The sequence below is a fragment of the Harpia harpyja genome, chromosome 14, assembly GCF_026419915.1.
Source record: "Harpia harpyja isolate bHarHar1 chromosome 14, bHarHar1 primary haplotype, whole genome shotgun sequence".
Taxonomy (NCBI): Eukaryota; Metazoa; Chordata; class Aves; order Accipitriformes; family Accipitridae; genus Harpia; species Harpia harpyja.
The window spans coordinates 1,131,435-1,145,610 of record NC_068953.1 but is presented as its reverse complement, the minus strand read 5'-3'; the positions used below and the strand labels follow the sequence as shown (position 1 = coordinate 1,145,610).

The 14,176-nt window shown below is 58.2% G+C and overlaps 2 protein-coding genes across 3 annotated transcripts in view; one reads left to right on the top strand and one right to left on the bottom strand.

Moving 5' to 3' along the window:
• Positions 1-14,176, bottom strand: part of RPTOR (regulatory associated protein of MTOR complex 1) — a 201,921-nt gene that overhangs the window by 174,613 nt on the left and 13,132 nt on the right. The gene's annotated exons all lie outside the window — the stretch shown is intronic.
• Positions 5,895-10,346, top strand: NPTX1 (neuronal pentraxin 1). Its single transcript, XM_052808275.1, has 5 exons — positions 5,895-6,415; positions 6,541-6,748; positions 7,560-7,804; positions 7,888-8,067; positions 8,207-10,346. The coding sequence occupies exons 1-5, from the start codon at positions 5,948-5,950 to the stop codon at positions 8,426-8,428; spliced, it is 1,323 nt and encodes a 440-aa protein (XP_052664235.1). The 5' UTR covers positions 5,895-5,947; the 3' UTR covers positions 8,429-10,346.

The window sequence follows — 14,176 nt, the reverse complement described above, 5'->3', positions numbered from 1 at the left end:
AACCCACCACGATACATTAACATAATAGAGCAGAGAGCGTGGGAGAAAGAGAGCAAAAGACTGTGCAAAATAATAAATAATCATGGAAAAAACTAGGGCAACAACAGTGTCGCTGGCTTTTGATGTTTCCTTCTCATCCTGCCCTGCCTTTTCTGCTGTGAAAAGGGAACACTGCAAGGTGGGAAGAAGCCCCAGAGCAACAGGGACACAGGGCTGTTTCTATTCAGAAGCGCTAGCAGGATTACAGATAAATATTGAAGCTATCAAAGAAGCTTAAGGGATTTAGGAACCCACTCCCCATTATTATCCTCTCCGGGGGGAGGGGAAGCGATCTTTTGCAAAGACCTACAGCAAACACCAGGACAGTGCTGACTTCTGAAACACCCCGCTCTGGCTACAAATGTCCCCTCCTTTGTTGGACAGGGTAAAAAAGGACCACTGTGATTTTTTGATAATAAATAGAGTCACAGTTCGTCACTTGTGGGTGCTTCAGTGAGAGGCCAGGCTCTGTGCAGACCCCACGGGCAGCGCTGCACTCCCGGACTGGACCGTCCCTGTGTCAGAGCCAGGCTGTGGGCAGGAGCAGCAGGTCCAGTCCCACGGCCTGGGCAGGACAGGGAGGTCCATGTCCTGCCGAGGAACTCGGATCCATCACGCAGCCAGCACCCTGCTTTCTCTTACAGCAGGTAAATCCTGAGAAAGCTGAAAAATGACTTGAGGGATGGTCTGGAAGGCAAAGCTGTTGGTTATTCTGATGTGTGTGTGTGCAGATAGGGGTGGAAATTACTGTACAAATCAATTCTGAAACTGAGAGGCGGATGTGGGATGTTTTAAACCTGCCTCCATTCAAATCTGCTGCTGAAGCATCACAACAAAACTTCATTAACAAAACATGATACCAGGCCCTATTCCTCCTCCTGTCTCCCGGTTCCTGCTGTAGGACAACTTCACTGACGGTAAGGAGATTTTTAATTTGCACCAGCATAAGACAGTAGAGAAGGATGTCTGTGATCTCTACAAAGGCATTAGCATCCTCTCCTCTGGGACTCCTGGGCTCACAGCTAATTCCCTGGGAGCCTGCACAAGCTACAGACCAGCTCCTGTCCCACAGCCCCAGGGCACAGCACGTCTCTCTCTCTCATTCTGCACTCCTCAGAAGTTACCGTCTTCTTCACGCATAAACTAACCCCAGATCGGTGCATGTAGCTGGAGTGGGCTGCAGTGAAATGGGGTAAGGTCTTTTTTGTGCTCACGTGTGGCTGCTAACCAGAGACACAGGTTAATGCTTAATTCTATACTCAAAAAAGAGCATCTCACAGCTGGCAGGAGCCCAACAGGACACCGTATAGCCAGATGCCAAGCCCGAGTTCCCTCCCTCTCTTGGTCCAGCCCGTTGGATTCCTGGGCAGGGAGCATCACCACGGTACCGAGCCCCTTCTGCAGCTCTCCCTGCAATTTTTGGCTAATGCAAGATCAGTCCTGAAGCAGCCAAAACGGTTTCTCTGCTACACTTTTAAGGGAAAGCTGCAGTTTTAAACCACAAATTAAATTTTTAATGAAACTTCATAACTGTTGTACCCAAATGTAATGTAATATTGATAGGAACTGTGCATCCAGCTAGCATGAGATTGCCCTAGAAAGCTTTTTAGGATGTTATGCAATATATAGCTAAATTAATTATTTGTAATGAAAGGATCTGTGTCCCTATAGCATCACTGAGTCCTACTAGTACAAAGAACGCACTCCTCATTCTCACTGGATGTAAATGTCAGGCAATTTAGAAGGAAACCGACTTTTGAGAGGGGAACAATGAAAGAAAGGGAAGGAAAAAAGGGGAGAGAGTGAATGTGTGAGAGAGAGAGAGAGGGAGAGAAACAGAGAGGGAGAGATCTGCAAAGAAAGACTGCAGCAAAATGCAGCAAATTTCCGAACTCCAGTCCAAAGTGTTTGTCTGCTACAGAAGGGAATACTCCACCTTACACACACTGTATTTGTACTAGCTACACACCATGCTCAAGCTGTTCTAATGACAGCTGCAGATTTTAGAAGGTGTAAAAAAACCATTTTGCATACGCACTATTCTGCAAACTTAACGACGGAGCAGCTCGGAGATGCGTGCTGGTTCTGTGCGTCTCGTCTGGCTGCACAAGGCAAAGGGCTTTGGGAAGGATCCTGTTCCCTCCACATGTGGGCTCCACACAGGCAGCGGTGCGATAGTGTGACCAGAGACCCTGTCCTTGCTGTAGTCCCCCTGAGAACAAGCTTTTATATTAAAAAAACCCCAACAGAACAGCCTCATAGCCACTGCCACGTCCTGCTTTAAGCATGTTGGGGATGGGGGTGTGCAGGCAGGGGCTGGAGTGGACGATCCCTCTGGGAACCTCAGAGAGAACACGGGCACGACCAGCCGCTCAGCTGCGTACCAGCTAGATGCACAAACAAAAGGATTTCTCGCTCGATGAAGTCTACCCATTACTGTTTCCCATCGCAAAGCTGTCTTCATCCCATAATGGATCATATTGTTCCCACTCCGCAGAGGAGACTTAAATGCGGAATCAGCATTACCCCACAGGAGATGTTTTATGTACAGCAGGCTGCACAAACAGGAGAGAAAGCTTCTACTCCCTGCTCCCTAGGGCTCCAGCTCCTGGGATTAAAGAGATTTGTCCACTTAAAAAAAACGTCCTTTACGCGTTTGTAACTCTGCTGTTCTCACACAAAGGTTAGCGTTGAACAGATTGAATATTTGCATACCTCACCTCTGCACTGGACAACTGGCGGTGGCAGAGGGCACTGGGATCCAGGGCTTCTGGTCCCTGGAGGGAGCACCCTGGACTGTCCAAAACGATACTAGTCCATCACAAATACAAATGTGCCTGCTGGCTCCTGTTCAGAACTAAATCATCTCCAAGGGTCCTTGATAGCTGTGCTCAGCTCTTTTCAGCTACAGAGCGATAAATCAGCTAGCTACAGAGCGCGCTTTGGAAGAGGCAAGAGAAGAGTTAAAAATAATAGGGGCTCCATTATTCCATTATACCCCCACAGCTCCTAAACCTACAAAAGCAGTAACGGATCCTACTGCATGATTCAGTGGTTCTGGGAAAGCTGAAATCTTGATCATATTTTCTAGTTCTTTCTTTGCATTAGGAGACACAGGGGTTATTTTGCTTATCTATTGTAGTGCAGCTTTGTTGTTTTTTCCTATCTAGGTGTTTATACGGTCTCCATCACCATAGTATCAGAGTGTTTATTTTATTGCACCTGTCACCTTGGTCTCATCTCAGCATAATGTACTGTGGATGACAAAAGATTCCTAGTCAAATAGGTTCAGTGACATGAACAGCTTTGCCAATACCATGCAGATGTTAACAGAAGCGGGTACCAATTCAGCTGCCTCTCAGACCAGTTCTACACTGGTGTAATTGTATTGCCTGCAGTAACATTATTTTTGGTTTGCGTTCCTGCCTGTGGCAGAAGAATTAGACCTGCAGTCTTTTCAGCCTTTTCCATAGCATCCTTTTTCTGAAAAAACAAAACAAACAAACAAAAAAAAACCCAACCCAAACCCAAACCCAACCAACCCCAAAACCAAACCAGCACAGAACAGAGACTGGTCTGCCCAGTAAAACACATCCTGCCTGTCCCCCTCCTTAACTCCTCTCTGCTCCATTCCCGTTGCATTGAAATGCTCTACAGCACAGAGAGCAAACAGCAGGAAAAGTAACCAGGGCAATAAAGCCAGAAGCGAAGAACCTAGTCGAAATGCAGATTTTCCCCCAGAATTTCCTGAAGCAAAGCACACAGCACCAGAGGTGAGCTCCTCACGGGTTTCAGGGGGCTCTGAACTGCTGTGCGGGGGCAGGATCAGCAGAAAGAACCAGAAGCCTTAGGAAGGCTACAAAGAACGAGTCTCTGCGGTCCCCATAAGCACTGGGACAGGTTGGATGGAAGGCAGCAACGAAAGCACCGCAGGATCCCAGAGAAGGTGCTACAGAGGTGCTGAGCACTCTGGCATATCTCCGTACTTCTTGACCACTTTTGTCCCAGCGCTGCCCTGGCTCCCCTGGGCTGGGCATCAATGGCCATACCCAGCCACGGCAGACAACTGGGGGGTTCTGCCAACCCTGCCATCCTCTTTCTGCTGGGCCTGATGACAACCCCAACCCTCTGGGTTTGGCCATGAAATGCTGTTTTAACTGTAACCCACAGAGCACTGCTGGGTGAGGAAGGGGGCCTCGCAAAAGCAGCTCAGGTGCCTTTGAGAAGGAAACGCTCTATGCCAAGGTAGTGTGTCATAAAACTCTTGGGGCTAGATAAACACCTGCAACAGAAAAGGCATCAAACTGAGTCACGCAGCCACAGGTCTTGCTGCGAGCAGCTCGGTGCGCTCCAGCTCCCGGAGAGGGCTCGTCAGGCCCACATCACAGGGGAGACAAAGGGGGTAAAGGACCACGGAGCGGTAGTACTTCATCTTTTGCGGATCCGTGGACTGAAAGTGTTTGTATTTTACCGACCCACTTCGCTAATCAAAATTAATTGCTTCATATTTCACAGGGAAATACTCCAGCCATATGGACTGCTGCAGTGCAGGTTGGGTAGAGCAGGCAGCGAACTGAACCGAGAGGACCAAATTCACCTATGGTACAGTCAGAAGCACATTTACCCAGGCAGCCTGCTAGCTAAACCTCTCAGCAGTTTAGGTTATTTCCTAACACGATACAATACCACGGAGAGAAGACCAGGATAAAACCAACAGGTAGGAGAGCCTCAAGGAGCCGGGGCTGCGGGGCCGGCCCGGTCCGGTCCTGCTCCTGCTCAGGTGTCCCGGCCAAAGGAAGGCTGCGGGGAACAAACACGGGGAGAAGCCGCTCGCTCGCTTCTCGGGGACTGGAGAGGAATTGGCCTTGGTTGAAGCGCTGAAAGATGAGAAAAGCGGCGGTTCTGACGGCCACGAACTTATTTCCACCAAGGACAGATCCAACCATCGCCTGGGGATTTTTTTTCTTCCCTTTTAAAAAGGAAGAAGAAAAGCAGCAATCGCTCTCGTCTGCCCACGGCAGAGCTGTGCACCGACACCCCTTTGCCGCACCTCGTTCCTGAGGACACGCAGCCATCGCTGGGCGCCCGCCCGGGGCCGGCAGCCCCTCACCCTCCTGCCCCCCCCCCCCCCGCAACCCCCCAGCACTCGGCTTCGCTCCCGACCGAGCTGCTTGGGCTGGAGGGCAGAGCCCCCGGCCCCGACCCACAGCCCACCCGTGTCCTCCCCACGGAGCGCCCGGGAGCCCTGCCGCGCTCCCCTGCCGTGGGGGCTGCCCGGCTGGGGAAATTACGGGCCGGGGGGGGGGCAAGACCGGGGATGCCCGGGGAGGGGGGGGAACGAGGAGACGCTTTGCCGGGCTGCCGGGAACAGCCCCGGGCGGGGCAAGGAAACGGCACCGACACCCCCCCCCCCCGGGCACGGCGAGCCCGCGGGGGGCGGCCCCCGGTGCTGCCATCGGGCGTGGGGGGGGGGAGGGGGAGGCGGGTGTGGGACCGCACACGGACCCTCACGGACACGGACCCCACGGAGAACGCGGGGCGACCCCTTCCAGTGCGGGACCCCCTGCGCGCGCGCCCCCCCCCCCGCTAGCACGATCTCTTCGCCACGGGCCCGCGCCCACTCACTCCCACGCCCCCCCCCCCTCAACTCGTACACACACACACACACGCAGCCACACCCGGACGCGCCCCCCCCCCCCCGCGCACACACACTCACGCACACACTCACGCTCCCCCCCACCCTTCCTCCTCCTCCTCCTCCTCCTCCTCCCGGTGGCGCGGCCGGGATTCCACGCGCCGTGACGTCAGGGCGCGCGGCCCCGCCCGGGCGCTATAAGAGGGGCCGCGTGCCGCAGTGGGCCCGGCGGAGAGCGGCGGAGCCGGCCCCGGTCCCGGTCCCGGTCCAGCCATGGCGGCGGGGCCCCCCGGCGGCAGCCTCCGCTTCTTCCTCCTCTTCCTCCTCCTCCTCTCGCTGCTCTGCCTGCGCGGCCGCGGGCAGAGCTTCGGGCAGACGCGGTTCATCTGCACCTCGGTGCCGCTGGACGGGGACATGTGCGCTGCCACCGCGCCGGGCACCGGCTCCGCCGAGGAGCTGAAAAGTACGGTGCTGCAACTGCGGGAAACGGTGCTGCAGCAGAAGGAGACCATCATGAACCAGAAGGAGACCATCCGTGAGCTGACGGCCAAACTGGGCCGCTGCGAGAGCCAGAGCGTGCTGGAGGGGCTGCCCGGCGAGGCCAAGGGCGGGGGGGCCGGCAGGAAGGCCGGCTTCTCCAAAAACACCATGGGGGACCTGTCGCGGGCGCCCGCCGCCGAGACCCTCAGCCAGCTGGGGCAGACGCTGCAGTCCCTCAAGACCAGGCTGGAGAACCTGGAGGTACGCGTTCCGCCCCGCCGCCCCGGGGGGAGCCGCCCGGAGCGGGGAGCGGGCAGCGGGGCGAGCGTCCCTCCCCCGCCGCGGGTCGGGCGGTAACGGCCGGCTCCCGCGCTCGCCCCTTGCAGCAGTTCAGCAGGATGAACTCCTCCAGCCAGACCAACAACCTGAAGGACATCCTGCAGAACAAAATCGACGACCTGGAGCGGCAGGTGCTGTCCCGGGTGAACAGCCTGGAGGAGGGGAAGTTCAACCCCAAGAACGAGTCCGAGGAGCGCGGCAAGATCGAGAGCACCCTCACGTCGCTGCACCAGCGCATCAGCGACCTGGAGAAAGGTACCGGCAGCTCCCCAGCCCCGTTGCCCGCGGGACACCCGGGCCAGCCTCCCGGCGGGGCCGGTCCCGGTCCCGGAGCCACCCCCCGCTCCCCGACCCCGCCACCGGCCGTGCTCGCTCGCCGGCGACCGGGATGCCGAGCCGCTCCGGCCGGGCGGGATGCTGGGGACCGGGAATGCCGGGGACCGGGAATGCCGAGCCGCTCCGGCCGGGCGGGATGCCGGGGACCGGGAATGCCGAGCCGCTCCGGCCGGGCGGGATGCCGGGGACCGGGAATGCCGAGCCGCTCCGGCCGGGCGGGATGCCGGGGACCGGGATGCCGGGGACCGGGAATGCCGAGCCGCTCCGGCCGGGCGGGATGCCGGGGACCGGGATGCCGGGGACCGGGAATGCCGAGCCGCTCCGGCCGGGCGGGATGCCGGGGACCGGGATGCCGGGGACCGGGAATGCCGAGCCGCTCCGGCCGGGCGGGATGCTGGGGACCGGGAATGCCGAGCCGCTCTGCCCGAGCGCGATGCCGGGGACCGGGATGCCGAGCCGTTCCAATCTCCCAGCCCTGGAGCGGTCCCTTTCCCCCAGCCGTAGCCAGACGGTGCCCGCGGGCTCCGCAGTAGGAGCCAGGGATGCTCCGGGCGCTGCCCTGTGCCGGGGATTAGGCAGCCGTGCAGGGCCGGAGGGATTTGCTCCTCGCTGCCATCTCAAGGCCCGTTACATAACGGGGGGCGGGGGGGGGGGGGGGTGGACACGACACCCCCAAAGCGGGCAGAGAGAGGGGGTCCGGCCAGAGCCCACCGCGCCTCCACCCCTGCAGGCCAGAAGGACAACCGGCCCCCGGACAGGTTCCAGCTCACCTTCCCGCTGCGCACCAACTACATGTACGCCAAGGTGAAGAAGAGCCTGCCCGAGATGTACGCCTTCAGCGTCTGCATGTGGATGAAGTCCAACGCCTCCCCTGGCATGGGCACCCCCTTTTCCTATGCTGTGCCCGGGCAGGCTAACGAGCTGGTGCTCATTGAGTGGGGCAACAACCCTATGGAGATCCTCATCAATGACAAGGTACAGCCCTGGGGAGCAGGGAAGGGTGCTGGGCAGGCTGGGGGGGGACCCCCATGCCCACCACCCTGACCCACCACCCGCAGGTGGCCAAACTGCCCTTTGTCATCAACGACGGCAAGTGGCACCACATCTGCGTCACCTGGACCACACGGGACGGCGTGTGGGAAGCCTACCAGGACGGCACGCAGACCGGCAGCGGCGAGAACCTGGCACCCTACCACCCCATCAAGCCCCAGGGGGTCCTGGTCCTGGGGCAGGAGCAGGTAAGGGCTGGGGGGGGGTGTAGGTGTGGGGGTCTCTGCTCGACTGGTTGCACCCGAGGGGATGGACGGCGCCGGGTGTTCCCAGGGTGGGTTGGGACAGCCCGGCCGCGTGCCCCCCGTGACGGTGGCTCCTCCGCAGGACACGCTGGGCGGCGGGTTCGACGCCACGCAAGCCTTCGTGGGGGAGCTGGCCCACTTCAACGTGTGGGACAGAAAGCTGAGCCCCGGGGAGGTGTACAGCCTGGCCACCTGCAGCACCAAGGCGCTCGCGGGCAACGTCATCGCGTGGGCCGAGGCCAACATCGACATCTACGGCGGGGCCACCAAGTGGACTTTCGAGGCCTGTCGCCAGCTCAACTAGGGCCACGGACAAGCGAGAGAAACCTCATCGGGTTCTTTTTTTCTTTTTTCTTCTTTTTTTTTTTTCCCCTCCTTTTTTTTTTTGTTTTTGTTTTTGCGCAAAAACAACCCAGAACGAAGCCACCCGTCTCATCCCGAGGAGCGGGGATGCCCCCGGCAGCGGGGCCACCCACCCCCGGAGCCCCACGACCCTCTGGTTTCTGTCTTGCCAACGTCCTTCAACGCCTGCGTGCCTTGGCCTGGCGCGGCTGCGCCCCCCTCCCGCCGTCCCCGTCCCCCCCCCAACCCCCCCACCGGGCCCGGCCACCCGCTTCGCCGCTGCCTCCCCCCGCCGGGACGGCCCCGCTTTCCCTGGGCACCGGCGCCTTAAAAGGCTGCGGGGCCCGGACTGGAGCCCCCCCCTTGGGGCTCTTCTCCCTCCAGCCTGAAACCCCCCCCGCCCGGGGGGGGTGGTACCCCCGGAGCTGGGGAAGGGTTGCAACATCCCCCCCCCCCTCAGTTGCACTCCCACCTGGGATGCAGTAGCAGCCGGGACTCCGAGGAGGGGGTGACCCCCCCTCCCCAGGTAAGGGAACCCCCCCCCCACCTTCCCAGGCGAGCCCCGTTGCCCCCTTCCCCGGCCGGCGCTGCTCCCGAGCACCACAGCCATAGCCCCGGGCTGCGGTGGGCACCGGGACGGGACCCCCCCGGACGGGACACCCCCCCCCCCCCCGCCGCCGGCCCCGCTCCCCGACCTGCCGCACTCAGGTACGTCCCCCCGGCCCCACCGCCTGCAGCCCCCCAAGGCCTCCTACGCGCCGTAGCTGGTGAAAAATAGCCTTTACCGTCCCCTGGAAGTTTAGCTACCACTGAAAAGTCTGAAGCCTTTCTGCTTTTGATAATACACTATATTATTTCTCTTACTGTAAAGGGAAGTTTATTACCAATAAAAAAAAAAGGGTATTTTTATGAAGATAAAAAAAATATAGAATTAAGCAGTGCTCCCTGAGAAAAAAGTACTTTGAGATTCTGCAGGAAAAAAAAGAGATAAAGAAGCGTATTTTGAAATAATAGATGCATTTTGTATGGTTTGCTTTTCTAAACTCCTGGTTTGTACTACAGATTGCAGAAATCACCCCCCAGCCCCCCCCACTGACCCCCCGAGGGCTGCCCTGGGTGGCAGTGGAGGATGAGGCAGAGAATTCCTACAGGGCTCCAGAGCCTCCCTGACCGACTCCAAAGATGTGGCAAAGAGACGTGCAGCGTGGAGGGGCCCCTACGGAGCCGGGCAAGGCCACGGCCGCCCCCGGCCGGGAGCACAGAGCTGGCCCAGCCACCGTCGCTTCGGGGAACCAGCGTCCAGCCGAAGAGCAGCACATGCAGCGACACACAACCCCCGAGATCGAAATACCTTCGTACGAACTGTGGCTCAGGGCAGCATATTTTAAACTGTGCTCTTTTTAAAAAAAAAAAACCAAAAAAAACCCAACAAAAAACCACCAAACAAAATCCAAAACCATCGTGAGTTAATTTAAGTTCCTCCTAAGAACCTGTTCACATCAGCAAAGCGACAAGCACAACCTGCTGAGAAGAACAAGACCACTGAAAAGGTTTCACCTACAGTCCCAGGTGCGTCGGATTTGCCAAAAAATTAAAAGGGTGTGATGTCAACACAATGTATATAGTGTATAGTAGGGGAGAGAATAAACGTATCTTAATTTGTCATTATTTTGCTAACCAAAGCTGTACATTTTTCCTGTTACTTGCTCTCTTTGTCTCCTTTGGGTTTTGAATGGGTTACAATATACTACGCATCCAGTCCGCATCAGCAGTTCTGAAAATGCACTGTTTCTACTGATACTCATGCTTTTTCCATTTTATTGCCGAGATTACATGAATTGTTGACTTTATTTTTACACAATAAAGAGTGAAGAAAGACAGCGGGTTCTCTTAAATGTGTCAGTTCCCTGAGCAGCCAGTGCTTGGGAGCCGATCTCTTTACAGAGGAAAGTTTTGCCTGTGTAAAGAAGGAATTGCTGCCCGGTTCCCCTCAGAGCCTGCACGGGCACCCCCTGAGCCTCAGCCGTACCTGCCAGGCTCTCTCCTTCTCCTGTAGCATTAGACCACACCTTTCCCTGGTTTATGCAACGCCATCATACAAAAATTGATTTTTTTTTTTTTTTTTCCCCCCTCCCCCCAAGACGCAGGCTGGAAGCTCAGCTCCCCCCGGCTGTCTCTGCCAGGCTGGCCATGGTGGGGACAATGACACCCCGCAGCCCACAGTGCCCGCCAGCTCTCCGCAGCAAACGCTCCCGGTGCGGGCAGGACCGTGCGGCTCCCGCTCCCTCCCTGCAGGCAGGAGTTGCGCTTGGGGAACTTTGCTTGTCCTTTGGGGGAGCCAGGCTGGGCTCCAAAAGCAGTTCCTGGAAGGCATCGCTCCAGAGGGCAAATCTGAGCGCAGGGGTGACGCCGGGGCACTTGGCTCGGAGGGCGGCGTGGCTAGAGGCCACCCGTGTGCCACTGGCACAAGGACTTGGCAGCGCAGGGCTGCGCCTCACAGGGCGGCTTACGCTGCTCCTAAGTCACGGCTACCAACTCCCTCTTGTTACGCATCTGCTGCAGAACAGACTTGCCAGATAAATTGCTTTTAGCATCAAAGATACAAGCAGTAAAACCATTATTTACTCCTTATAACCAGCCAGAAACAACTCCCCCCCCGCACACACCTGTAACCCGCCCCATCCCGTTGCAACTGGGAACGGGAGCTGTACGGGTCCAGTTCAGTACTGCTGCCTCGGGCACCACGCAGCACTTGGTGGCACCGGCACTCCCCTTCCTTCCTCCCTCCGTAAGAGCAAGGACACGGTGACACAGCCCCGCGGGACGCAGCCGGCACAACTCAGCAGAGCCCTCGCTGCTGCCACGCTTGTGGCCGGGGGGGTCTCGGCTCCCGGGAGCTGGCAAGGGCCATGGCGAGGGTCCCGCGGCCGCTTGTGCTGCATCTTCCCAAGCAACCTCTACAGCCAACAGCAGCCTCTGCTAACAGCATCCCTGAGCGGTCACCTGCCACCTCCCGCATCTCCAGCTGCTGGAGAACAGCCACACCGGGACCCCTCTCCTTCACCCAGCGCCTGCCACCCTCATAAAGCCTCTTTTCCTTAGGAGGGTTCGCTCCTGTGACTGCTCCAGGTCCTTTTCAGGATGCCTCGAGTTGTAATACATCATAATACAGCCAACAGCATGAGGGAGAGAGGGGGGATGCTTCAAGCCAAACTGCAGGTCTGGGGACCCGGTGTGTTTTCCCGTGCTGCCAGCCACAGAGGCAGAATTCCAAGCGCTGGGTACCCTGGGCAGGGGACAGTCAGGATCAGGAATCCTCTGGGGGCAAGTGGTAGAATGATACATCAAAACTGGTTTAGGGCAATTTACTGAGCCCCACAGGAGACAGGCTGAGAGTGTAACATGCCACTCATCAGTCACTCTTGCAGGTGATTAGAGAGAAGGCACAGATGGGCTGCCAAGGGAGCCTCAGCCAAGGCTCGTAGGTGGGCAGGATGGGGAGCAACGCAGGCACAGGAATTAAAGCAGGGGCACGGTGCCAGAGGACACAGAAGGGGTGTTGAAGAGAACCGTGCAACCGAGAGTTTCCCCCTCCCCGATTCCCCAGATCCCCCCCCCCAGGTCTAGAAGTGCTTTAGATCAGCATCTTGACAGCCTTACAAAGGCACCAAGATTGCAGAGCTCCAGCCAGAAAACCCCCACCACGCACACCCCCCTTCCCCAGGCAGCTCTCCTCCCCAGCCCTCGGAGCAGAGCTCAGCCCTCCCCGGCGATGCAGATCCCATCCCCTTCCCCCCCGCCCCTGAAAACCAGCTGCTCCAAGGACAGGCTGTGTGGTTTCGTGTCACTGGGAACAGCCTACATCTTTGCAAGGGGAATGCTATTTTTACCCAGGGAACGGGGTGGCAGCTCCTGCATTGTTCTCAGCCACCGCCAGCCCACCCCAGTCCCATCCCAGCTCCGAGCAGGGCCCTGCCCGCAGGGACAGCCGTCTTCTCAGCTCCACTCAGCCATCCCAGGTGCCAAGATAAAACTACAGTGCCCACCCGCTACGGCAGGAGAGGGAAACGATACCCTCAGCTGGAGGCTTGTGCTGCACTACGATTCAAACTGCAATAAAAAAAATTACACTAACAGGCTGCTTTTTTTTTTTTTTTTTCTGCTGGTAGCTGGAAAACATCACCGTGATTAAAGCGGGGCTGTCTCGCTCCCCGAGGCGGGCGGCAGCAGCACGGCAGGGGCAGAGCAGGTGGGAGGCTGCTGGCGAGAGCAAGGTGGGATGTGGGTGACGGCTGAGGGGGCTGGAGCTGGAGGAGCCGAGACTTCTGCATCGAGAGAGGGGGTAACAAACCTCCCGGGCTCCCCAAGGCTGTGAGGGGACCCTTGGTCTGCCTCTCAGCCCCACAGAAATCTCTGGGTATTGAACCCCCCATGCCTGCCCTCACGCCTACAGCCATTTCAGGCAGTGCAAAGAGGTGCAGAGCAGCCCCAGGACCATCCCTGCCCGTCCCTCCCGGAGCAGCTCAGCACACCGCAGCAGCTCCGGGTGTGCGACCTGCGCGTCCCAGCGCTGCTGCCACTGCAGCAACGCCGGCTCCCGTGTTGGGCAGGGAGGGAGGGAGGATCCTGCGAGAGGAGATGAGCAGCACAGGCCCATCAATAAGACTCACCAATCCTGACACCTCACCCTGCAACCAGAAACTGCTGCTCGGGGCTGAAAGCTGTTTACCGGCACCAGCTCTGCCTCGCTGATGCTGGTGACAGCCAGCCTAGCATCCCCTGCAAGCGCAGGGATAAGGGAGAGCGTTACCCGCACCGGCGCCGAGTGCGCTAAATCCAGGAGGCTTTTAGAGCAGCGGAGCAGATGGAGATCTTGGGCTGCGTGAGGACAGGCCCCTCGACTCGGGAGATGGCTCAGAAATATTGACAGGGGCGAGGGAGAGTTCTTAAGGGCAGGATACAGCTGGGATTTACAGCTCTGATCCGACTTCTCGCTGGCGACTCACACGGAAGAGAAACCACTCTCGCGCGCGGGCGTTTTGCACCCCGTTGCCCATCCTTTTCTCCCCACTCCTCGGGCACAGGTCAGCTCCACCAAGGGCTTTCAAGAGGTGAGAGGAGGTGATGGGCTAGATGAAAAATTAAATTGGCTGTATTTTATAGCAAAACGCCCGTGAAAACCAGAGAGACGGCGTGTCCCAAGACGGCCTCTCCCGCATCCCTGCCCTGTGCAGGAGGGCCTGGGGGCACACACACACACACTCCCCCCACCCCGGAGGGGAACGGCTGCCTGCAAGCAAAGCTGTCTGCAGCACCGGGTCCAGAAACATCCCAGAGCATCATTATTATGCAGTGCCAAAGGCATGCTAGGTACTTAATAACACGCCGTTAGATTAATTAGTAGCGAGCGTGTCATGCCGTATGCCTGGCCTGCGCTGGCGTGCCGGGAGCACATGGCTCCATGAGACCCGGATTAAATATGCATGAGACATGGAGCAGGGAGCTGGTGCGCAGCGGGCAGAGCCCCCAGGAGCAGCGAGGGGGGCTCAGCTCTGAGCCTGGGCAGGGCTGTGTCAGGGGAGCGATAGAAATGTTGGCACATGCCTACAGAAAACCCTCTTTGTCTTCATTTCACAAAAATTGGAGGTGATGGGGTGGGGGGGAAGAGGGGTGTATAGGCTGAAGCATCCTCCCCCTCCCTAGCACGGCT

Excerpts from the sequence above, each read along its gene's own strand:
- NPTX1 (XM_052808275.1), top strand. The coding sequence starts at position 5,948 with ATGGCGGCGGGGCCCCCCGGCGGCAGCCTCCGCTTCTTCCTCCTCTTC. Across the intron at positions 6,749-7,559 it reads CATCAGCGACCTGGAGAAAG|GCCAGAAGGACAACCGGCCC; the intron begins GTACCGGCAGCT and ends CCACCCCTGCAG. Across the intron at positions 7,805-7,887 it reads AGATCCTCATCAATGACAAG|GTGGCCAAACTGCCCTTTGT; the intron begins GTACAGCCCTGG and ends CACCACCCGCAG.